The sequence below is a fragment of the Triturus cristatus genome, chromosome 2_2, assembly GCF_964204655.1.
Source record: "Triturus cristatus chromosome 2_2, aTriCri1.1, whole genome shotgun sequence".
In the NCBI taxonomy this organism is placed as follows: Eukaryota; Metazoa; Chordata; class Amphibia; order Caudata; family Salamandridae; genus Triturus; species Triturus cristatus.
Window position 1 is genome coordinate 1,167,844,990 of NC_140582.1, and position 26,498 is coordinate 1,167,871,487.

General features: G+C 46.8%; 1 protein-coding gene across 5 annotated transcripts in view; it reads left to right on the forward strand.

Moving 5' to 3' along the window:
- Positions 1-26,498, forward strand: part of LOC146863309 (uncharacterized) — a 365,164-nt gene that overhangs the window by 102,385 nt on the left and 236,281 nt on the right. For 4 of the 5 annotated variants that reach the window (XM_085642720.1, XM_085642721.1, XM_085642724.1 and 1 more), the window contains one exon: positions 23,427-23,567. The exons of the other annotated variant lie outside the window; for it this stretch is intronic. In XM_085642720.1, the coding sequence (XP_085498846.1) occupies positions 23,427-23,567 (141 nt within the window). The remainder of the gene's footprint in view (positions 1-23,426; positions 23,568-26,498) is intronic. 5 annotated transcript variants of the gene reach the window in all.

Consider the following 26,498-nt stretch of genomic DNA (forward strand, 5'->3'; position numbering starts at 1 on the left):
TGGGATGTTTTGTGCCTTACAATCATTAATCGTGTGCCTAAAAACAGTGCTTCAAATTGGCAGGTACTATCCGGTACCAAGTACCTGCGCTTCTTTCATTTCAATGGGAGAGTTCCTGCTCTTTTCAGCACTGCTGCAGTATATCTAATGGTAGAGTGACTGCACTTCTGTATTTCCTTTCAAAGCACTGGCCTAACCCTAAAGAAATGACACATGAGTACGTAAATAGATGAGACATCCATTGTACGTCTGCGGAAGACGCCTCGCGCTCACACGAGAGGACATGGTGTGCCCTGCCCTGGACGTTATCCATCAAAATAAGGGCCTTACGGCTAACTCTTGGGGTATCGGGTGTCATGTGTGAGTAAAGCAGTCGGGTCACAATGCCAATAGCTCTAACTTTAACAATGACGAGACCATTGCATTGTAAATGCTTGTTTTGTTTGTCCTTGCTCTGATGACTGTGAACGAGCATATCTCTTATAGCTCTAGCTTTTCTGAATGTCACCAAGGGAAACCTTGGTATATCATTATAAATGACAGAATCCGTTTTAAGAATATGCCAATTTTTCTTTAGAATTCTTTTCAAGACATTCGCTCCCTTAGAGAATGTGGTGATCATCCTGAATTTTCCTTCTTGTTTGTCTTTTTCTGATTTTTATTTTTATTTCTATTTTTATTTTCACAGATTAGTTTTTGTCTGGAAATAGCCCTAACCTTGTTGAGGGTTCTTTCTAAAAGAAGGGTATCATATCCTCTTTTGGTGAATCTGATAATGCATTCATTTGCTGATGTTTCAAAGTCACAATCCCTCTAGCTATTTCTTTTGAGCCTCAAGAGTTCACCATATGGGATGCTCTGTACTAACTTTGGTGGATGATTGCTAAGGGCGGCAAGTGTTGAATTACCTGCAGTCGGTTTTCTGTATAGTGCTGTATTGATTTTACCATCTGCTATAAATATCCTCAGGTCAAGATAGTTCACTGCCACTGAACTAACTTCCCCAGAGAATTGCAGATTCAAAATGTTATATACTCTTAAGCAGATGTCGTAGTACCCTTCCAAACCCAAAACAGGTCATCTATCTACCTGTGCCAGGCCACAACGTCTCCCAGTCCTTCTTTCCCTTCGTAAGACCGGGGTACCTGCGCCTCCCACCATCCCACAAATAAATTTGCGTAGCTGGGGGCGAAGCAGGTGCCCATGGCCATCCCAGAGATGTGTTTATAATAATCCTCCAGTAAGAGAAAAATGTTATTCATGAGGCAGAATTCTGTAAACTCTAATAACATTAAGTTATGCTCAGCATACTTCAATGGACGTCTATTCAAATAAAACTGTACAGCCTTAAGTCCATTCGAATGTTCAATACAGGTGTATAGGCTAGTAATATCCAGTACCATTAGTTGGTAAGATGGATCCCAACTTAATTTAGCAATCTGATTTAAAAAGTCTTTAGTGTCTTTCACAAAAGAAGTCAGTTGTAATACCGATTTGAAATAAGAAATGATATAAACATTGATAAATGTTCCGTCAAACTCCCTTGCAAGAAAATGATTGATCTCCCCGGAGGACAGTCACTATTTTTATGAAGTTTGGGGATATGATAAAAAGTAGGTGTTATAGGGTTTATGTTCCAAAGAAACAAGTACTCCTCTGTACCCAACATTGTCTTGTCATACCACTTTTTGATGAGAGAGTGATAGTTTCCAATTGTTTCATTATATTTTTGCTTTTGATGATCTTTCATAATTTCTGCAATCCGATAGTCGCTTTTAGGCTTCATTGCAGTACTGTTCTTTTGTAAGAAGTACAACATTGCCGCCTTTATCGGAAGGCTTACATACCAGTGAGGGGTCCGTTTGTAGATCTTTCAATGCCTCTTTTTGTTCTTTCGTGATGTTTCTCCTTCTTACAGTCTGAAATCCTTTTGTTCTAAGATTCAATAGGTCATTGTTAACTGCGTTTGAAAAGACGTCGATAGCGTCTAGAGGCATTTGTGGAACAAATTAGGACACCGGTTCAAATGGGCTCTCCACCGTTTGCTGTTCAATGCTTTTGGTCTGGATTTGGTAGTTTTTCCTAAATGGCTGCCAAGTCCGGGACCACTGAAAAACAAATGCCTCAAGCAGCAGGGGAAGCTGTTTGCAGCAGAGGGATTTCTAAATAGTGTGCCTTAGACGTAACGGTTACGTCCTTGGCACAAGAGCGCCACAGCCTTGGACGTAACCGTTACGTCCAAAGCATTGAAAGGGCTAACCGGGTGCAATTATTTTAGTTACCATTCGGTACTTTCCAAGAGTATGGCGAATAAGAGTACGCACAAGTCAGCACGTACATGGAAAACCTCCACTGACAATGATGTACAAAAAATGTCAGGTAGATACAAAAATTGCTGGGGGTGCAAGGAGGCGCATAAGCAAGAAGCCGCACTGGAGTCAGCCTCCTGCAGCTCGGCTTAATAATCCGCCCAAAAATCCTGCCCAGATGGTCACAATCGCTCAATAAGCACAGCACCGGAGTGACTTAATCCTCGTGCATCAGCGCTGTGAGTTTGGGGCGTGCAGCGCCCTGCTGATCACCGCTACAACATCGCTGGACGGACGCGCTGCAGGAGACCGGAGTGCCTGGAGCTGCTGCCTGGTGGATGCGCTCATGTGAGCACCGCATCGCCCACGAGGTGGCCAGGCCTCACAGCAGACGCGGACAACGTACCCCTGCGCGACTGAAGATTGCAGTGGATGCGCCGGTATCCCACCCCTAGTGCTCAACAATTGGACTGTCTCCCGCTCAATTGAAGTGGCGGGGGTCCTTAATCCCTGCAACATTGCCGCCGCCATCATAATCATATCTCGCCTGCAGGCGCTGAACCGCCATTGATCCCCCTCGCGGCCAGGGAACAGCCACGAGCAGAAGGCGCCAGCAACTCACCGATCGCGGTACAGGTGCTGAAGTCAAGCAGCTCTCGGTCCTCGGACCTGCGCCGCCACCGCATCGTTACGGAAGGCCACCTTCAAAGCATCGCATGCCCTCCGGGCACCGGAGGCGCTCCCCTGCGACTCACCGGCAGCCCCGCGGCCACGTGGCGGACCTGCCCGCTCCGGGCACTTTAACATTAAGACAAGCACTGAGCAGACCCTGAGCTCGCACTTTGCGGCGGTGAACAGGAGGGCGGGCCCCCCTGCCAGCTCTTCTGCAGTGCACTTTCATCCTGAGACCACGGCCCACTCTCCGCCCCTCCTCCACCCCTGTGTGCTGACTCCGGTGCACTGCCGCTCCTGTGGGTGGCCGGCTCTGCGCAGTGAAGCGCCAACGCGGGCCAACATGTCGGACTTTCTAGGCGCTTGGTATCACCCTTGAAAGACATCAGCCGTGTGGCACGTTGCTGTGCGCCCCCTCTATCCACCACCAGGCACCCTGCTCAGACTAAACACCAGGCGTTGCCAACCGTATTGGTCTGCCTGGTTGATACGAATCCAAGGAGGGTACGCACGCCTAACCCACTGCGCCGGAGGAGACTGGGCACCACGCACACATTGACTGGTATCGCTCTTGGGGCTCCACCATATCGAACATGGGGAAAGCAGACATAAAACAACCACGGCTGACATTCCAAGCCAAGAAGAGTAGCCGTATGCAACAAAACGAGCCAGACGCAGCCAGAAGTGGATCCGTGAATCTTTTAATAGGCCAGCCGATGTGCTGATGCAAGTGCCCCGAATTGTGGCCTTAAAACCCTCCCAGAGTACTCCAGCTGTATCTACAGACCCCATGTTGCTGGCAAAATATTGAGTAATGGCCTCGCGAATGGTTTCCAAATAGAGACGGTCCAGCAATGACTTAGAGCGAAAACGCCAGGTGAAGGATCGAGAAGTCACCAGGGGAATACAGAGAGTGAGCTGCACAGGACAGTGATCAGAGAGGGTGCGTGGCAGACTCTCCACCTCAGTCTCCCAGCCCCCCACCCCCTCGCTCACTAGCCAGTAATCGAGGTGAGACCAACTGCCATGTGCTGTAGAAATATGTGTGCCCTCAAGCGTTTCCACATGTCTGTGACGCCATATGTCTAGCGGTCCGAGTTCCACTAACCCGGAATTAATTACATGAGCCGCCCCTGGCGAATGACCCTCCCTACCACTAGACTTATCTTTGCTGGGGTCCAGGTTCTTGTTTAGGTCTCCCCCCCAGAGAATCGCTGCGTCTGACCAGTCTCGCAGGACCGCAAGAAGACTCTCATACAGCCCAGGGTAATATATATTGTGTATCGTGCACTATAGCATAACGACCCGCAGTCAGTATGTGTGCGGTGAGCTGTAAAAGGGAGACCCTGTTTTATCAGTGTGAGTACCCCCCGACTATAGGAGGATAGGAGGAGGCCAGGCGAAAGCCCGCCCAGCGAGTCCCAACCAGCTGATCAGTATGTCGTGTGAGATATGTTTCTTGCAGGAGGGCAATGCTAATGTGATGGCGTTCTAAGTGAGCTATCACCTGACGGATCTTTTTCGGCGAATTGAGCCCCCGTACATTCCATGTTAGACAAGAAATTGTTATATCATTACTGTGCATATCGAAAGCAGAGCATATTGATTAGGGAATCTACCACATGTCCAATATCCAGTGCAATAGGTAACCGTCTGGCCACATAAGCAAGCCCCAAACCACCCCCTCCCACCACATCAACCCCCACCCACTTTAGCAACCCCAACACGTTAAAGCCATCCCGAACACCCAGGAACAAATCCCCAGTACAGGACCAAGGGAACAACCAATGACGGGGAACACCCATATAGGGGGGCGTCAAGCACAACCTCCCTCCCAGTGTAAGTAGGAGGTGACCGAGCTATCGTGCCCTTCCAGTCTCAGCCCCTGCAGTCACAGATCTGATTTGAACGTGAGGGAGAGCTCTCCCAACATTGTGGTAAAAAACAGTACACTGAAAGAGCAAAACGGGGTGGTGTAATCAGAAAGACATTATCAATCTATATAAGCATGCCACAGTCTAGGACATTCTGCAGCCCACCAGCGGCCCCACCAAGTAGAATACAGTACAATATGAAATGAAGAAACAGAAGCATTGCACCACTTCAGTGTGGAAAAGTTAAAGTCAGCCCTGCCCATCCGACGCGTCATCGTGGTCCGCAGTTTTGTCTCCTCCTGCATGCCTGGGGGAACGGTTGCGACGGGATACAGTCAGCGAAATCCAAAGCCGATTTCGGGCAATTGAAGAACTTGTGTTTCCCATTGTCTTCCATTGTCTTCCACACGGAACCTGGCAGGATAGAGCATAGCGTACGGTATACATGCAGCAAGGAAGAGTTTTTTGGCAGGCTGGTAGTCCCTACGGGCCTCCTGTACCACCAGCGTGAAATCGGGGTAAAAAGCAAGGGTGTTACCTTCATATGTGATTGTGCCCTTCTCTCGGGCTAGTATATAACAGGAGTGTAGCCCATAAACCACGTTGGGATCAGGGTAGGTTGATAAAGAGAAAACAATATCCCAACTGGTACTATAAAAGACAATTAGACAAGTATATACAATACATTACGTGGAAAACAACGCAGGAGACTCAGAAATAGTTTTGAAATGTGCACATGGCATCATATAATTAAATTGAAAATAGAAATTACAGTTGTAGCAGCACTGTAGGCAAATAATGCGTGAAACAACCCGAATTGGACTTGGTGCTCAATTGTGTACGTGACACAAGCAAGTGGCGACGCAAGTGACAATTGTGATATCAGTGAAAACTGCGCAAATTGTGGATGTGAACAAATATATACAGTGGATGTTGTGGCTCAAAAACAATGATTTACAATGTTAGATTTGCGAAATTTAAACAATTGAGTCACAAAAGGGCATGCACCATCAGTTGCGCTGAGGAGTCGACGACGTTTCAATCGTATCAATCAGGATCATCTTCAGGACTGGGTTGTCCGTAATCTTTTATGTTTACTGTGAGATCACATACGGTGCAGTTTTGACATTTGGAGTGTCCAATGACCGGGGGTAAACCTCAGGAGGCGGTGATGGTGTTCTTTTAAGCAATGTTGGTGGGCCATGTAATGGCTTGTACCAGATGTGTGGCCAGATTATTGCCACATTGGTATGAGAAGAGTGGTGGTTCTTTGAATGTTTCGAACGATCGTACCCCAAACGTCTAGTAACAAGAGCATGTAAGAGTGCCTGGTATTGCCACCGTGAACACCTTCTCACACCTCAACCCAAAAAAACCATGACCAGGATACCATTTGTTTCTAAATTCAGCCCTTGCAGCAACAAAATCGGCAAGATCATCAAACGTAACTGGAGTCTACTACGATCATTCAAAACATTCAAAGAACCACCTCTTTTCTCATATCAACATGGCAATAATCTGGCCACACTTCTGGTACACGCCATTACATGGCCCACCAACATTGCTGAAAAAAAATACCATCACCGCCTCCTGGGACTTACCCCCGGTCATTGGACACTACAAATGTCAAAACTGCACCGTATGTGATCTCACAGTAAACATACAAGATTTCAAAACCAACAACAAATCCTACAAACTTAGGACCCTAACAAACTGTAGATCACAAAACGTCATTGACACAATTCGCTGTCCCTGTGACCTCATTTACATCGGTCAGACTACCCAAATGGTTAAACAGCGGATAATTCAACACAAAAGCAGAATCCACTGCAAAGTCCTCACTGTACCCTTGGTTGCACACTACATTGAAAAAAATCATTGTGAGACAGACATCACCTGGCAGGTGATAGACCAGCCTACCCTACCCTTCTGAGGCGGTGACATCAGAGCCCTCTTGAACAAATGCGAATGCAAATGGATCACCGTATGTAACTCGGTCAACACTGGCTTGAACACCATTGATGAATGGAACACCACCATCTTACTCTGACCATAGTCTCCTACTACCACACACTGGTCCATGATCCCAGGCATTCTTGCCACCGCCCACTATTTTTTTCCCCCCTCTCTGACATTTACTTTGGTCAGCACACATATGATAAGTCTACCTGACACACTGCGTTGTACAATTGATAGCCCACACTGCTCTAGGACAATTGTCCGGCTCGAGTTGATAATTCTATTGTTTAATTTTTTTGTATACTTTCATTAACCACACGCATACCCTTTCATTGTGCTGACCTAATGTAATTTAACTGTAATTGAATCTACACACGAGTGATGATTCCAACCTGACACACTGCGTTGTGCCCAGGTTGGCTCACACTCCTCGTATGCCATTGCCCGACTCCTCCCGATTGTTTTCTTCATTGATGTGCCCTAATGTACTGTTCTCATTCTTGTTGACCTAAATATATTTATTTGAACTATGTTTAACGTTTATGATGCCCATAACGCGGCTGTGTCCACAACTTACAATTAAATGCTGTCTCCTTAAACCCTCCATCCCCCTCCCGCTCCTCCGCCGCGCCTCGTCACTTCTGACACCCCCCCGCCACACGTAAACACGTCGGTGTGACGTATACTCCCGTAAATAGCTGCTCTGGCTTATAGCCAAGACACCACAGCCCAACTCCACACTCTGCACATGAACGTGGCAGGTCCCTGATGACTGCCCCACCACCGGATTCAGTCCGTTTCACCAGGTAAGCTCCCACGAGCCTAGCCTCCCTTCGTTTCCCCGTCCCACACAATCGCTGTCTTACCCCCCCTGTCTTCCTCCTCAGGTCTCCCAATTCAGTTCCCTCAACATGGGACGCCGCGGAGCCTCCCTCATCGCCGATCAACACGGCTTCTGACTTTTAGTTTTACTCTGGTAACTCCTCGTCTACTCCCATGCCCTCTCTTTTCTTCATTAACTGCACATTCCTCAACCCGCAGGTTCTTACCCCCCTCCCCCACCATCTTCCTCCTCAGGTATCTGAATTCAGTTCCGTCTACGTGGGACGCCGCAAAGCCTCCCTCATCGCCGATCTACACGGCACCCGACTTTTAGTTTTATTCAGGTATCTACTCGTCTTCTCCCATGCTTTCTCTTTCCCTCCACTCGCCGCCCAATTTTAATCTGCACATTCCTCACCCCCGCAGGTTCTTATACTCCACGGGTAAACTCATTGCCCCGACTACGCCTGATTGACTTACCGCGTTCCAGGTATCATTATCTTTACACCATTCCCTACTCTTACCACATAGTTTGCTTCTGCAGCACCCGACCATCGATGCTCCATTCCTCCCTGTCACGCAGCGTTCGCACTACAGCCTTTACTACCGTCTTACCCCCATTCACTGCAGTGCCCACTTTTTGCAATACTTTCCCGCGATCGTGCTCATCCACAGCCTCTCTGTCTCACCTCTTTCACTGACGTTTTTCAAGCAACGTTACCTCTCCGATTTCAATCTTTCACGCCCTCCCCTTTCTCCTTCCATGTATCACTGCCCTCCCTGGTCTAACTTACCTCCATACACGACTACCTGCTGGATGGCCCATCTCCACTTCACTTACCTGCACTTCCGCTCCCAGGTCACATCCTATTCTTCACTGGCTTGACTGACGGTATCTCGGCGGCACCACTTGCATATTTCTCTCCTTCTCCCCTTGCCCACATACGCAACCCAATCCCTCGCCCCTCTCTTACCCTTCTCCTTTCACTCCCTGTACAGCATCGCCATTACCGACAACCCAGTCCTGAAGATGATCCTGATTGATAGGATTGAAACGTCGTCGACTCCTCAGCGCAACTGATGGCGCATGCCCTTTTGTAACTCAATTGTTTCAATTTCGCAAATCTAACATAGTAAATTATTGTTTTTGAGCCACAACATGCACTGTATATATTTGTTAACATCCCCAATTTGCGCCGTTTTTCGCTGATATCACAATTGTCACTTGTGTCGCCACTTGCTTGTGTCACGTACACAATTGAGCACCAAGTCCAATTCGGGTTGTTTCACGCATTATTTGCCTACAGTGCTGCTACAACTGTAATTTCTATTTTCAATTTACTCGTCAGCCAGGCGCCCACCGGCTCTCCAGGATCCACTGCGCGGTCCGCGCACGCCAGGCCAAGGGTGCCTAGCACACCCAGCCCACCACCAGCGGCAGCCACGTCCTCCTCAGGCGCCCGGTCCGAGCACGTCCCGAGCCGCCACGCCATCAGCGCGTGCCCAGAGTCACACAGTCAGCTATCTCCGCTATGGCGGCATTTCCGTCTACGATGTTCGGCCAGAAAACTCCACAGTTGCTAGGATAACTATAGCAATCCGTTGAGGCAGGAGGCGCAGGGCTGGATATTAAGGATTAATGTCGGATTGTGAGCTCGGCTGGCGGAGCAGCTCTCCTGAGCGGCCATCTTGCTGTGCGCCCTCTAGCGCCCCACCAAATATTGGCATACTTAGACAGGCACCAGGTCCATATCGCGATGCTTCAAGAGACCCATTTTAATCCCAAACATAAGAACACCTTTGCACACAAATGGGCGGATCACAGAATATTCTCTTCCTATTCCTCCTCTCCAGAGGGATGGCCATACTTATTAAAAAAAGTAATCCCTTTGCCCCTGCTGGGTCGGAACAGGATCAACACGGGGGATGCTGTCATGTGTGGGGCAGGCTGGGCACAGAATCGGTCACCCTGGCATGCTGCTATGGCCCTAATGTTGATTCCCCCGATTTTTTTACTGTGCTCTGGGGAAGGATTATAGCGATGTGGTCCACTCACATAATATGGTTTCAATGTTGCTCTCAACCCCGCCTTAGACAGGTCGAAATCCTCGGCACACCACTACAACAGAACACATAAAGCCCTGCATGGAATAGTGACAGCCAACGGATTACTAGATGCCTGGCGCCACCTTCACCCGCACACCACTGAAGGTACACACTTTGCCGCTCAGTATGTGTCACGGGCCCGATTAGATTACTTCCTGCTCACACGTGCGCTAGGTCCGCCGTAACGCACTTAGCGAGAACTTATTCTGACCACGCCCCCGTGAGAGTAGCACTCACACCCCCGGGTTATGGCGTCCCACTCAGCATTTGGAGACTACCCCCCTTAACACTGTTAGATGCAGTATTTCAGGATGAGCTGGGGCAAGAAATCCAGGAGTTTTTACAGAAAAATAAAGGATCTGTCGATAGTGTCGAAACAGTGTGGGAGGCCTTCAAGGTCACAAAACGGGGATTCTGTATTTCAAAGAGCTCAGGTGTTCAGCGGGACATACAGGGAACGCTGAAAAAGCTTGGGACCGAGCTCAAGACACTAGAAATTAGGCTCACTACAGACACGGATGGACAGACACGTGGCGAGTTTCGAGATAAGCTCACAGAGTATACCAACACTGCTGTCCGCGAGACGAAGTTCAGGGGTAAACACTGGGTGGCTCGTAGATATGGCGAGGGCGAGCGCCCTGGGAAGACCCTGGCCGAAACAATACCCAAGCCCCGCTTTTCCAATTACGTCTTAGAGATAGAGGGTCCTCTATAGAGACACCGCCAACATACTTCACACATTCTCTACACATTACTCCTCGCTGTACACAATAGACACAACACCCTTGACCTCGACAATTACCTGGAGGACGTGGCATTGGCATGACTGGGCGATTCACAACGGGAGTTTCTCTGTGCCCCTTTTGAGCTCGACGAGATACGGGAGGCCATAATGCACATGAAATCAGGCAAAGTCCCTGGCCTCGACAGGCTCCCCATTGAATTCTACAAAACATACATAGACCTTTTAGCTCCCATCCTTAAAGAAGTGTTCGAAGACGCTTTTGAAACTGGCATACTTCCTCCCTCCATGAGAGAGGTGCTCATCACTTTCCTACTCAAACCTGGGAAACCAGCGCTCCAATGTGACTCCTACAGACCGTTGTCTCTCATTAATTGCGATACTAATATTTGGGCCAAAGTTATAGCCAACCTACTAAATCTGCTTATGGAGAAGCTGGCTCACCCTGATCAGGCGGGCTGTATCACCGGGCGAGCAACCACACACAACCTACGCATCTTATTCTCAATCTACCATAATGTTGATCCAGACCTGCCACTAGCAGCGGTTTTCCTACACGCCACAAAGGCGTTTGATTCAGTCGAGTGGGATTATTTACTAGGAGTTTTACAACGGATGGGCTTCCCCCCATTATTTCTCTCATGGATTAGGCTACTATATCGACTCCTAGCAGCTAAAGTCCTAATTAATGGTCACCTATCTCCAGCCTTTCCCATCACTAGAGGCACCCGGAAGGGGTGCCCACTCTCCCCCCTGCTTTTCGCCCTGGCGGTAGAGCCATTGGCGCGCATATCTACGGCAGCACCCTCAGGACAAGGCGTTGCGGTGCAACCTACACCACATACTGATTTCACTCTATGCGAATGACATTACTCTTTATGTTAGAGATCCACAGGATAACATAAACCCACTTCTACGAGAATTTATTGTGTTTGGGAAACTATCTTTGATCCATATAAATTGGGGCAAGTCGCAAGTATTTACTCACTCCTGCTGCTCGCCGTTCCCCCTGGATTTCCCACTAGAATGGTGCCACTCAGATATGCAATATCTGGGGATCTGCATCACCAGAGACAGGGGGGAATTAATGCGCCTCAATTATGGCACCACCCTGGACCACATCACAGATAGTGTCACCTGTTGGATAACCTTAACTTTTTTCCTAGCAGGCCGTGCCTCCTTGATAAAAATGGTAGTTCTCCCGCGGCTACTGTATTTATTCCTCAATATTCCGTATCACCCTGGGAGGCACTTTTTTAAGGCACTACGATCAGAAATGTTCAGATTAGTATGGGGAGGCAAACAACTGCGACTGGAATGGAACATTCTCACCAGGCCTTATTCACAAGGGGGTTTAGACATCCCGAATTTCGAACTTTACTACGTATGTGCCCAAGCACACTATGCTTATTACTGGTTTTCTCACCCTGCTACATGCCACAGATCGCAACAGAACAGTGGCTGGCCGACCTGGTACCTCTAGACAGCGCGATATGCACTACCCCCAGCCTCAGGACAAGACACCAACCACGGTCACCTGCACGGTTGAGGCCTGGAATCGCAACTTGACCCTACTTCAATGTCCCATGCCCTACTCCACTGCTCCCATTATCATATCATTCCGCATGCAACTACTCCAGGAAGTGGGATTTCACAAGCTCTTAGAGCGGACCCACGTCAAAACATGGGGTGACCTTTACCACAATGGGCAATTTCTGACACTAGATCAAATGTTCCATAAAACCCAGTCATCCCCTCTGGACGTATTCCTCTATGTAAGGCTTCGACAGGGCATCTGCTCCATTACCCCAGGGTTCCCCCAAGAGCCTCCCACATTGGCCCCTTTGCAACAGGTACTTTGGGCAACATCCCCTGGTCATATGGGTTCCACACTATACCACTCCATACATACGACCAAGGAAGTACCTCTTGTCCCGCTCGCACGCATTGGAACTCAGAGCTAGGATACGAGCTCACGGACAAACACTGGACATATTGCTGTCTACAAACAGAACAAATCTCAGCCAGCAGCGGATTGCGCATTACACATTTTAAATTTGTGCATCGTCTATACTACACTCCAGTTGAAATGAAGAAATATAAGCTGAAATACTCTGACTGCTGCGATAGATGTGGCATTCCAGGGGCGGACTTCCTCCATCTAGCCTGAGAATGTTCCGGAGTGTATGAATATTGGGGTCAGGTATTCAATGCACTAGAACAGATGGCCATGTTATCATCAGAATGCTCTCCGTTAGTTGCCATACTAGGCTGCACCGCGCTCACTGCTAAACCATATCGCCGGTACACCGCTACTGCCTTGTTGATGGCTAAGTGTTATGATCTAGGAAGTTAATGATGCATCTTCTCTGTTGCTGTCTTTGCCTTGCTGCTCAGTCTGTGTGTCTGTCGTGCTTTGAAGAGCGGCTCAAGTATGTATTCAACGAACCGGCGTGTGTCAGAACGGAGGAGTGGATCTACTACTGCTCTGGGATTGTAGCTGGACAGAGGAGGCATTTTATTTTTAAAGTGTTTTTATCCTGATTTCGAGCGTTGCTTTGATTCACTTGTTGGAAGTTAATTTGAAATTTGAAAACGACGCTCGAGCCCTGAGTAGCGCGCGCAGAAGTACCTGTTCGCGGTGAGGTTGCCATGGTTTCTCTTCCATGAGCGTTGTCGATGCTTGTTCCATGGCCTGCATGCGACGACGTGCCGTGAGCCACCCGACGCGTCGTCGCCTACGTGCCACTATTTTGGATTCAGGGTCCAATTGAAGGAGAGGAGACTTTCCCGTGGTTACTAGGGGCAAAGCAGTGGCGTATGCAGTGGAGCGGGGTAACGCAGCATCGCATGAAATGGAGCGGCGAGACACGGAGCAGCGGGGAAGATTTCTTTGGTAAACTCCTGTTGTAGAACTCTGATCGCCGTTTTTCTGACTTAGTCTTAAGAAGCAATGTTACAAGTCCAGAGCTAAGAAGGCTGGGGTAACGCGGTATCGCATGAAATGGAGCGGCGAGACACGGAGCAGCGGGGAAGATTTCTTTGGTAAACTCCTGTTGTAGAACTCTGATCGCCGTTTTTCTGACTTAGTCTTAAGAAGCAATGTTACAAGTCCAGAGCTAAGAAGCCAGCCAACTGGAAAGTTTTTTTTGTCTTGAGTTGCAGCGAGAACGCAAAAGTCACTGGGAGGAATTTCTTTTGGTATTGCTGTCTGAAGGCACCTGTGAGCCTCGGGTGAGATGTTGCTCGCCGGTCACGTGACTGTTTGGTTATATTTTTGTTTAATGTGATGTCTGAGCTTGTGCTGTAATGTTTAATGCCATCCTTATTCCTTCGTTTTGATTTCCATGCTCTTTCGAGAATATTTGAGGTGATGAGTGAACGTTGTCTGGTATATGTCATCACCAGTATATGGTGTTTGGTGTGTGTTGGTGAGGGATTACGCATGTCCTAAGTCCTGGGCTTTTGCAGAAGAGGAGGGTGTTTGTGTTACCTTCCAAGTCCTGCGAATGTTACTGCACTGTAGTGCGTAAATGGGTGAAGTAGGGGAAGTGTTGTGTTCCCAGTCCTGTGAGCTGGTGATTATGAGGGTTGTCCTTGTTTTGTGTATGTTTGAATAAGAGGGAGAGAGTGAGTATAGTGTCTCTGGTTTTGTTAGTGTATGTTTTCATAAAACTTTGCCTTGTGCGAGGTGTTGGTCTGTGTGTATCAGTACGCACATTAGAAGACTCTTTATTTTTGGGGCTTCTCAGACTTATCTGTCTGGTTTAACCCATGATTTGGCGGTTACCTTGTGTGGGGTGTCGGTCTGTGCGTTATGGGTGCGCACGTAAGAAGATCCTTACTATGAGGCTTCTCAGACTTATCTGTCTGGTTTTACCCATGATTTGGTGGTTACCTTGTGTGGGGTGTCGGTCTGTGCCTTATGGGTGCGCACGTAAGAAGACTTATTTTAAGGCTTCTCAGACTTACCTGTCTGGTTTTACCCATGAGTTGTGTGTTACTTTGTGTGAAGTGTTGGTCTGTGCGTTTGGGTGCGCACATAAGAAGACTTTTGTTAAGGCTTCTCAGACTTGCTTGTCTGGTTTTACCCATGAGTTGTTCGTTACTTCGTGTGAAGTGTTGGTCTGTGCGTGGTGGGTGCGCACGTAAGAAGACCTTTAAGGCTTCTCAGACTCCTCTGTCTGGTTCTACCTTTGGGTTGGTGGTTACCTTGTGTGAGGTGTTGGTCTGCGTGTTATCAGTATGCACGTTAAAAGACTCCTTATTGTGAGCCTTCTCAGACTTATGTCTGGTTGTACCATTTAATAAGTTACCTGGTGAGAATGGTTGGTCTGTGCGTCACGGGAACGCACGTGTGGAAACTTGTTATCTTTTTGTCATCTTGATTTGCCTGTCTGGGGGTGCAATATTACCCTTTTTAAGGTTATATTTTGAAGCTTAGTGTTATACTTGATGCTCATTGGTTTTTGGGTATGTGTGTTTTTCTATCCTCGCACAATTTATTTATTTAGCCTTGTTGCTTAAATGTACATTGTTCTTGCATTTTACTATCTTCACATTTTGCATGGAAGTACATTGTTATTGCATTTTCCTAGCTTCACAAATTGCATAAAGGTACCTTGTTCTTGCTTGTTCCTATTTTCACAAATTTGATGAGGGGGGTTGTGTTATGATCTAGGAAGTTAATGATGCATCTTCTCTGTTGCTGTCTTTGCCTTGCTGCTCAGTCTGTGTGATGTCATCGGAATGTTGAGTGTGTTTGAGTGGAAGCAAAGATCAGTTGGTGGTTGGGCTGAGCAGCAGGGAGGCTGCTCCTGGTGGGGCATTGCTGGACACTGATCAAGGCCTAGCATGAACTTGTTGTGGATCCTAACCAAAGAATAAAGCTAAGATCTTGGACCACATCTCTGGACTACCTAGCTTTCTTTCATTTGTAACACTAAGCGTCATGTCGCCTGTAGATGGGGCGGGGGACGAGCGCCAAAATTCAAGTACTGGCTCACTGACCTAATATAGTGCCAGGAACAATTGACCAACTACGTTGAATTGCTCCCCCCCCCCCCCAGCCTCACGGCCAAGAGACATTTGGGACCCTCTCAGAAATTAACGTCTCACACACCTGGTAGATGCCCCGAACGCCGCCCCAGCGATATTGGAGCTATAGATATATTACCGCACGGAGCTCACGTGTACCGCACTATATGCATCCCGGGCTACCATTTCACGACCCCCCCACCTTCCCCCAGACACGCCAAGAAATATGACCCATAGGCCGTGCAATGGTAAAGCGGCACCGCTGTTTAGATAAGTATAATAGCTCGCCCTCATGACAGATGTGTAGCTACCAACGAAGTCACCACTATTTCATGCTGTATACCCCTGATGTGCTGTCTTATGCCGATGGAATGAAGGTGACAAAGACATTATGGACATGTAGGACGTTTCCTTAAGCCATGAACTGCTCCCGAGAGGAGGGAACATCTGTATAATGGTCAAAGTGTGTGAATTTCTGCATAACCTATTTATAACTGTATTGTTCTTATGATACGAAAAACCAATAAGCGCAGTTAAAAAAAAAAAATACAAAAATGGCTGAACTAGTGTTCATATCATACAACCTTTTCCTCATCCGCACCCAGGAACTCTACAACAAGCTCCAATCTACTTGCGTGAATATAGGCCCCCTCTACCACCAAACACGGGGAGGCCGAGTTCCATCTCCTAGAAGAGGAAGTGTAAGAGGCAATCAAATAATTGCCATCCCGGATGTCCCCGGGCCTTGCCTACCAAGCCCCTCACAAAAGTCTTCCCACAGTAGTAACTGATACAATGCTGGGTTCCCATCTTATACTAGGCAACCCGATAAAACTCCACTTCTTTGTACATCATACAGACTGCTCTTCTAAAACTACATTGTTAAACCATTTATGTCAATATTATGAGCCAGACTACATCTGGCTCATTTCTAGCCAATAGTCAGGCTTTATTCAAAACAAACAGGCAAACCGCAATACCATACTGGCAGTAACGTTCATTAAAGTTGCCCAATGCCAAAAGCAACCACTGGCCTTTCTCTTTGAACCCTGAAATCCACGGTCTGAAGGTGGGAAATAAGGAACACAAACCAGCCTTGTTCGCAGATGACATCCTCTGCTTTATAACCAACCCAAAAAAGTCCATACCAACACTCCAACACATACATTGGTTTACACAGGCGTCAGGATATAAAATTGACTTTTCAAAATCGTATGGTATACGAGTAACGGATCCTCAGAATCACGAGAGCCTCTACAACGAGGGGTGTTTTCATGCAGAGTCAGCAAACAGATATCTATATGTTTAATATTCCCTCCCCCCTTATTCACAGCTGTGTTCAAAGATCTATATCTTTGTGGCAAGCTTGAAATTTCTTGGCTGGACTGTCTGAATAGCCTTAAAATTAACTTCATCCCTCACCTACTATACATACTGCAAACACTGCCACTCGCCATTTCCAAGACAACCCTGGCAACAATACGCAGGAAACAGCTTAATTGTGTATAGCAAGGCAAGTCCCCACGATCAACTCTCCTGTTCCCCCACTGATCAGGAAGGTCTAGGATCCGCTGACGTAACATCATACACGCTAGCAGCCCAACTAGGTTCATCCATTGGATTGGAATCACGATCCAGAGAATACGGCATGGGAACATGTAGAACAAGCGTTTTAACCAATTCCGCTTACAGACCTCCTCTCACTTCCCAGCAGGGCGAGGCCGTACTCTCCCACACTCCTCCCCACTGGTAAAGCTCTTGCAATACTGGCAAACAATACTCGGCAAATATGCATTCCCTGCTTACCCTTTTCCCCCTGACCTGATTATTACCAATCCAGATTCACCCCACTTGCCCCGGGCAATACAGATTCCAAATTCCGCACCAGGAACCAGAATCCGCCCTCCTGTGAAAAAATGTATTTTTTGATGGGTATGAGCTCTCAGAGAAGGCAGATGTATCAGCTAAATTCAACATAAATGGTCAATAGGCTTTCAGGCTCATGTAGGCCCTACGCTAGGTAAAGGGAGGCTTGGTAAGTGAAGCACTATCCCTAGAAGAAACACTCACAGACTCACTTTATAGCAACCACGTATGAAGGAAAGGTATCTCCTGGCTTTACCGCCACATTGTGACACTTGCCCTGGCTACAAAACATGCTTACATAGATCAATGGTAGAGGGATCTTGGACCCCAAATCTCAGAGGAAACTTGGAAATCTATTTGAAAGAGGGCCACAAGGTCCTCCATATGCCTATGCCACAAGGAGAGAGCGTATAAAATGCTGACCAGTTGGTACCTTATTCCAGTGCGGTTACTTGGTAGCTCTAATCTATGCTAGATAGAGTGCGGTAACCAGGGCATCCTCTTACTTGGTGGTCATGCCACCGGATCCAATCTCTCTGGCATGAGGTCCTTACTACGATTCAAGCTATATCATGCTGAGACCCATAGTCACAGTGAGACTGCATGACAAAGGGAGGCATGGAAAAGGGTTCACTATGTGTCTCGAATATAAAGAACTTTCTTCAGATGTCTGCTGATATCTTGCATTGACACTTGACCTATACACAATGCTTGTACATGCCTTTCTGCTTGTGTTCCCCTCCCCCCTCCCCCCCCAATAAAACTCAAAAATACAGTTGTTGAAAGAACAACCCCAAAATTCACTCATAAAAACAAAGGTTTAAGTGACGTTATGGTTAGGCATGGTGATAATATCGAACCCTAGAAATTCACTGAAAAGCAAACCAAGGTTAGAGTGACATTATAGTTAGGTGAAAATGTCAGTCATAACGTCACATTTTAACGCACAAATACTACTGAAATTCACCAGTTATATTTTAGTGAGTAAACTATAATTTATGCCATCGCCATGTCCTATGCATGAAAGTACAGGATTTAATATGTGAACGTAAGTACTAAATGGTGCAGAATCATGGATCCATAAATTATCATTCACACACACACAGGCTCCTTTAGGGTGAACAAAGGTTCTCCTACTCACAGCCATCACCCTGTACTGAGCACTTTGGGGATAGCTGAACTCATGTGGCAACTAACCAGACAAGCCCCTGCTTCAAATAGTTTTTCTCATGTGATATGTGAGGGTAAGCAGGGCGAAGGCACAAGTAATAGTTTAGCAAGCTATAACTGATAAAATACAAGAAATTGGCACTTAAAACGTGATGTTATTACCTAATTATAATGTAATTTTAACATTTCGTTTTTACAGTGAATAGATCTACTGTACCCTTTACTCAAGGCACTTCACAAATGTGCTGTAGCCTTCATAGTGAAGCAAAGCTCTCACGTCGCTGATAGGGGATGCTGGCTTTGTATCGCCGACGGTAGTGACGCGAGATACTGTAGCCATTTAGTACCCACCACAGCCTTCAACACCGATCCGGAGCTTGCTCTGTCTGAGGAGTTTTCCTCGCCGAAAATTATTTGTTCAGTACCATGTCTCATCCCAAAAGATAGTTTTTTTTCCCCCTCAATAGACTGTAAGGGACAGCATGCACCTGAAGGTCATGAAAGAGTGGGAGGTGAAACTCTTGATAGCCAGAGATGAGGAACGTAGTGGGCCGAATTCGAGGCCTGGTTCCAGTTTACCCTCCTTGCACTTGTCAGGTAGGAAGAAAAGGAAGCGCAAGCAGCATTACACACATATAAAGGTCAGTCATGTCTCCTTCCGACTCCCACAGTATCTTCGTCCCAAAGGCCCAAAAGCTGGTAGAAAAGGGAGAATGCAGAAACTGGATACATGGCTTGTTTCAAATCGATTCAGACCTGAATTTTTACCCATTTGAAGGTGATGATGGAGATCAGGGGCATTAACTGAATGGTCTTTCGTCATCTTGTAGCCTCAACACTTCCCCGTAATTAGACATCATTTCCCACTAGACCACCCACACAGGAAGTAATGTCATTTAACACGATGCTGAAAAAGGCTGCTGAGGTGTTTCATTTACAATTACCAACAGTTGAGGTTCAGAACAAGGTCTTCTTGTTGACTATGCTGCAGACCCTTGCTGCCTTTCAATGATGCCCTGTTCGACCCAACCCTAGCAGCCTAGGAAAAAACATCTTCCACCCCTGCAGTCAACATCTGTGTGACACGCGGTCACTGTCCTGCTTCAGGACCGGCCTTTCCTATCAGCCTACCTTCCATTTGGGAACCTAGTCATTTAGGCATCCTGCTTATCGGGGCTAATCTATTGGAAATTTCCCATAGTTCCCCTCGCATAAACGTCAAAACGCCTGAAAGCTTGGGGAAAGTAGATGTTCTTGACAGTAAGTGAGTATCTGAAGTCATGAAGTGAATGCCAACTGTCTTCTCATTAGCTACACCCCGCCTTATGGGATATGGCTCAGATGGCAGTGCCTCATAAGCCAGAAGACATGAGTGGCCATTTCAAGGAGGTAATCCAGAACGCCTACCAGTGTATTTTGAAATCTGGGCTAGACACCGCTAACTCCGGGCTATGGGCACTTCTGTCACCATCTGGAGTCATGCCTGGCTCCATACATTAAAATTTCACCAGACGGATAGACACATTTGATGGACCTATGGACCTGCTGTTGGATGGAGCGCGCTTGTTCAGAAACAACTGTAATTAAGCTATACATGGCTGAAGAGCCCTTAACCAGGCAACACCGGCCTTAGGTTGCTTATATTCTGGTTCATGGAGGACCTGGCTTGGCATGTCAGGCTGGACTCTTACCATTTGAGCAGGGTCAAGACTGAGATGGCATGGTGGGGGAAAACAATGGATTCGGATGCATCCCTGAGTGATTGCCAATGGCTAGGATTAATTCAAGCATTCCATCCATCACATTGTTGTTGTTGCAGTTGATGCCCTAAGTGTGAGGATATGCCCAGACGTGGGTCCTGTGCTCACTGTGCCACCAGAATCAAGCTATAGTTGGCTGAAGAGCCAATTAAAAGCGCAAAACCGTTCCTACGTTCCTTATATTTCGGTTCAGGGAGGACCTGGCTTGGCAGTTTGGGCTGGACAGTTCCAAATGGAGCAAGGTCAAGACTTATTTGCATATGGGTATTGCTGCCGCGGATGTTCGGACGTACTACTCCGCCTCGCACCTTATGGTGATTAATGAATGGTGGTATAGATCCCAGACGGATCCGGCCTATGCCGTGGAGCGGATCGCCATGGCGGGCACCCATGCTCTTCATCTTTTATATAGCAGTGCATCACTAGATGCACTCCCTCCGGCTTGTCAAATAGTCATCCAGACATGGCGGCGGGTGGTTTGGTCCATGGGCTAGTAGGGCAGGCTGACAGGCGCCACCCCCCTCTGGCAGGGTTCACACTTACGGCCGGTTTCGACACTCGTGGGCTTCCGCAGGTGAGACCTTATTGGTATTTTCACGCTTGGCGATATTATGCTGGGCACCACTCTTAAATCCTTTCAGAGGCTGCAGGCGGATTTTGATCTCCACAAGTCGCAGTTCCATCGCTATTTGCAGCTCCGCCATGCCCTGACCCCCCTGATCCGGCAGCTGGAGGCTTTACCTGAGTTCCATTCGCTGGAGGGTCGCTTACTGATGGGGAATATTGGGGCTCACAAAATCTGGCAAATCTACCAGACACTTATCACGCCTACCAAGACCACTATCCACAAAACCCGGGAGGCGAGGGCCGCCTACTTTTACAGACGATGATTGGCCCGAAGCTTTGGCCAGTCCTCGATATGCAGCCGTGTCTTCCAGATACCAATTAACCCAGTTCAAATACCTCCATAGGGTGTATTACACTCACCGTAGACTCTGGAAAATGGGTGTAATCCCATCTCCGAAGTGTCTCTGCTGTCACGCGGACGATGGATCATTTTTACACACGGTGTGGGGCTGCGTGGCGATTCAGTCGTTCTGGTCTGGCGTGGTATCCTGCCTGGGTTGTGTCCTGGCGTGGGATATCCCGTTGGATCCCAGACTGGCACTTTTACACAGCACAGAGGACATTGGGGGGAATTGCTACAAGAGACATCTCTTATTCTTGGGCCTCACTTTAGCCAAGCGTGACATAGCAAAACATTAGAAAGACTCGTCCTCACCCAGTGTCAGAGGTTGTAGTGCTTCAGGCAAGGGGATGTCCACAGAAGCACGGAAAGATCTGGTCCCAGTGGACCACCTACAGAGGTATCGAATTGCCCCCAATGTCGCAGTCTGCCGCTCGTGACCCCATTGAACAATTAGTGGTAAACAACCTACCTGTTTAGTGTATAGTGTTAATGAAGAGTGGTGGGGAAATTCTTGGCATCTACTTGTAATGTTTCTTGAGTATGTATGGTGCGCTTTGGGGGTTGGAGGGTTTCATGTTTCCTTGGTCTGATGTTCGGCAGGCTATTGGGGTTTTGTATAATGTATCCAGAGATATCATTTGACGCTCTTCCTTTGTATTTCTCTTGTTGGGTTCTGCCCATCTTGTACACTGAAAATTCAAATAAATCTGTTTAAAAAAAAAAAAAAGACTGATTTTCATATGGTTGGGTCCAAATTGAGGTGGCATGTTGGCAAAAAAACGCTATGGATTGGGATGCAGCCCGAGCGATTGCTAGTGGCTGAGATTAATTCAAGCATTCCATCCATCACCTTGATTTTGCAATTGACTCTCCTTTATGTGGAGCACATCTGCAACATCACTAACACTTTATATCTGCCCACCTCAAATTTTTTGTTCTAGCAGAATTTGTACGTTTAGTATAAACCCACCCTTGCCAAGCTCTAACAGTAACAAATAATCTTCTTACTTTTCAGCAAAGTTTTTAAGCGTATGGTTAACAAGCGCCATCGATGCTGAGCTAAAAAGTGGCGATGGCGTTTTAAATTTCCAGCCTCATTGTTACAGCTTTAGATTGGGGAAAATATCATCCATGTCAATTCAAAATGGGTAAAGGCAGGGCCACTGGAATTATGCGATTGTGTGGTTGCAGCATTTTTTACATAAATATATATTTGCTGCATTTTCCACATAATCCACCATCTGCTGCATAATCTACAGGTTTTAACAAAAAGTTGTTTCTAGCTCAAACGGTTCGAAAGTCACTAAAAACGCAGCGACGCATGTTGTCCGCGCAGTGGAAGGCCATTTGCAAAGCTTGACTGGTACATTTCTGTTTCTTATTGTTATATTTGGGTGTTAAACTGAGGTGCAGCCAATGTCCAGAAAGGGTTAGCAAGTGTAAAAATGACAACATAATGAAGAAACAAAATGTGTTGCATTGCGCTGTATAATTTGCTTTATCTTGCTGCATAATTTACTGAACCCATCTCCTGTCGCATAATGTCAGTGGCCCTGGGTAAATGCAACTCCATGCACGTAAATTTCACTCTTATTCGAGCTAGTCAGAGAAGCACAGCTTTGTTCAAACGCTAGGGGCTACAAGTTTGCTGTGTTAATTGAATAATTGATTACAGTTTTGAGCAAAACATAGTAAGGATATGTATGTGCGCTTGCACTACTGATTTCAGATGAATGTATCGCATACAGCTTCACTTTAACGCTACAGGCAGTAAACCGCGAGAATACATGTATACTAGAGGTAAATGTGGCACTATACTATTTCTAACTGCAGTTTCTCTCAGAAGAGAAGGAAATGCATGCAAAAAGTAACAAATGCGATCTAAAAAATCTAACTGGAAAAAAATCAGATTGAAATTAAAAAAAAAAAATACCAGAAACTGTGCTCTAGTTATAAAATAAGATGTTTGGCTTTGTGATTACAATGCTGTTGTTGGTACCTATGCTTTTTCTATATTGTGTGTTGTATCATCTTTAAAAACAAGCTTGTGGCTTTGTAATTATACAGTCCCACTGTTAATGTTGTTAAAAAGACTGCTTGACTGTCTGTAAAAAGACCCATTCTCATTTATTTCCACAGTTAAATAGCAAATCAAATCTTAAAAAAGTCATTCATGTTTATGGATTGCCCCCTAATGGAAAACATCAGAAAAATATACACAAGATTTTCGGAAAATTTAGAAAACGTTGTGACACACTGATTTTATACAGTGAAAATGAAGTAAGTCATTTTTTCTCATAATTTCTGGATAATTTGGCCGTTGGAGTTATTTGTACAAAATAAAACTATTTTGTTTCAAGGTTTTTTAAAAGTTTGTTAAAGTTATTTGCGCATATGATATACAAATAATCGCCATACTCTTGTCGTAATTTGATGCCAGCAATGTTTATCGAGCACTGGTTCACCTATTCTTGAACTATTTTAACACCAAAGAGCTTTGGAAAAAGGATAAAAATAAAGTACATATTTGAACATTTGCAAATGCCGTTCTTAAGACCTTGTAAAAAGTTACTTGGTTTAAAATAAAAGGCAAGGCCCTTAGTCAATGCTTATCCAGAAAGTTGTGAAATGTACCCTGAAAAAAATTGAACCTGTAATATTATGAGGTTAGTGAAACAAGAGAGAACTCCCCAGTTGACAACTTTGTTGCTCGACTAAATTTACACACCGAAGGTAGTTTAAGGTACCTGGATTGAAGGATTCATATATAGTGATACAGTAAAGGATTGCAGCATGTATATTATGTGGCTGTGCATACTTTCATTATGTAGTGATTGTCCTGGAATAATAGTCACATTGCTTAATTAAAGCAGCTTTTACAGCTGTTAAGCTATTTTAGTGAATCGTGTCTTTTGAATGTAGGATACCTGGGTCAGGCACACAGATAGATTCACATTTATGTCCGCAGCACCATAGCACACCAAAATGAATAACATATGTAAGAGTACATTCACAATGCTAACACTTTTCTAAGTTCCTTCTGCCTTAACGTCAGGTCCACCAACGGGGATGTGCATAGGGACCCTCTATAGCTATTCCACGCCTTCCATTTCTTCTCCCACTTTCTGGGGCACCCTCTAGTGATGAACACTTCTTTTTCAGCTATCATGCATCTGTCGAGCTCCTGTACCCACACTCGTATGGATGGTGCCTCAGCAGCCCCCCAGTGGCGTGCTATCTCTTGCTTGACCAAAGTGAAGCCCAACGTTACCAACTGCTGCTCGATCTCGGTGAGGTCTGTGGCTTCCCATATATTAAGTAGGCCTAACTGAGGCGTGAGGGTCAATGTTTTCCCCAGCTCGGTATGAAGCTTAGTCGCTGCCCCCTCGCACAGTGATCTGAGTGCAGGGCATTCCCAGACCATATGATAGAACGTGGCCTCCTGCTGACATCCCCTGCTACAGAGTGAATCGTCCTTGGCCCCTATTCGTGCTAGGACCACCCCTGTCATATAGGACCTATGGAGAATCCATAGCTGGATAAGTCGGTGTCTAAGGGTAATCGCCGCCCGTCTAGGAGACATCAGTGCTTCCCTCCAGTCCTCTTCCTCAAAGGGTCCTATGTCCTGTTGCCACTTCTCTCGGAGCCTCTCGAATGTATCAGGGAGGTTATTGCAAAGCTTTTTGTACGTCAGGGAGATGGCCTTCGAGTGCAGTTGGCCATCTAAGAGTCTGTCTTCGAGGGGCGATACGTCTGGAATATTCTGCAAGTCCGTAAACGCTGTCTGGAGGGCATGGCGGACCTGCAGGTAGCGAAATAGCTCACTTTGCGCCATATGGTAGGTTCCCTGAAGTTCCTCAAAACTGAGGATGGCACCGTTTCGTATCATGTCACCGACCCTTGAGATGCCAATCATGTCCCATTTATCGAACCCAGCTGGAGACAAAGGGTACCGAGTCCCTGGGCTTGCCATAATGGTGCCGCCTTAGTGAGGGTATTCACCCATCCCAGTTGAGAGTTCGCTCGGCGCCAAATGCTGACTGTATGGGCCATTGGGCCCATAAATGTCGGTTTTCTCCCTTTGGAGTAGAGCGCTCCCAGATATCCCGCACGTCCCGTTTGGTAGTTATCTAATGTGAACGCCGGGTCGTGGGGAGGTCGGTATATCCAATGATTCACCACTACCAGCTGCGAGGCCCAGTAATTTAATTTCAGGTCCGGCAGGGCTATACCGCCGTCGTACCACCCTTTGGTAAGCTTCCTCATCGATATCCTGGGGGCTCCACCGTTCCATAATAATGTACGCATCTCTCCCTCTACTGCCGTGAAATAGGCATCTGGAACTTTATTGGGGATGTATAGGAAACGCGGGAGAGCAAGCATTTTGAAGAGGGCAGCACGGCCCGCAAGAGAGAGCTGCAGGGACCGCCAATGCTCGACGTCAGACTTCAGCTGGGGGGGGGGGGGGGGGGGTGGCAGGTTGTAGTTGTGAAACAAAGCCGGGCACGCCGTAGCGTATATTCCCAGGTATCGAAAACCATCTTCTGCCACCTTCAACTGACAATCTGCCGGGAGGGGAGGGACCATCCCGTGGAGCATATACAATATGGATTTGGTCCAATTGATGGTGTACCCGGAGTACTTCCCAAAATTGGTAAATATGTCTAATACCACCCGGATGGACTGATAGGGGGAGGCAAGATAGAGCAGGATATCATCCGCGTAGAGTGATATTTTATCTACCAGGTCTGGTGCCCATCGCAACCCTCTTACCATAATGTCACGCCAAATCCATGTCGCCAGTGGCTCGAGCATGAGAGAGAATATTAGCGGCGAGAGCGGCCAGCCCTGCCGGGTTCCTCTCCGGAGCTGGAAGGCCCTGGATGTATGATTGTTAACCCGTATTTGACCCCATATGTCTTCATAGAGTAATCGAACCCACTTTAAAAACTTAGGACCGAACCCAAATCTCACTAGTACCTCAAATAGATAAGGCCATTCTATGGAGTCGAAGATACTGACATACATTTAAAAAGATTCCTACTGCTGTGGATGCTGTTACCTGGAACTTTTATGACTCTAAACCAACCTCCATTTTAAAAAGGGAATTGGTTGGGTGCCTTTAAGATTTAAGATGCGTACTTTCACATTCCAGTAATCTGATAGCATAGAAAATTGATATTGTCAATTAAGTGTTTTGCCATTTTTCCG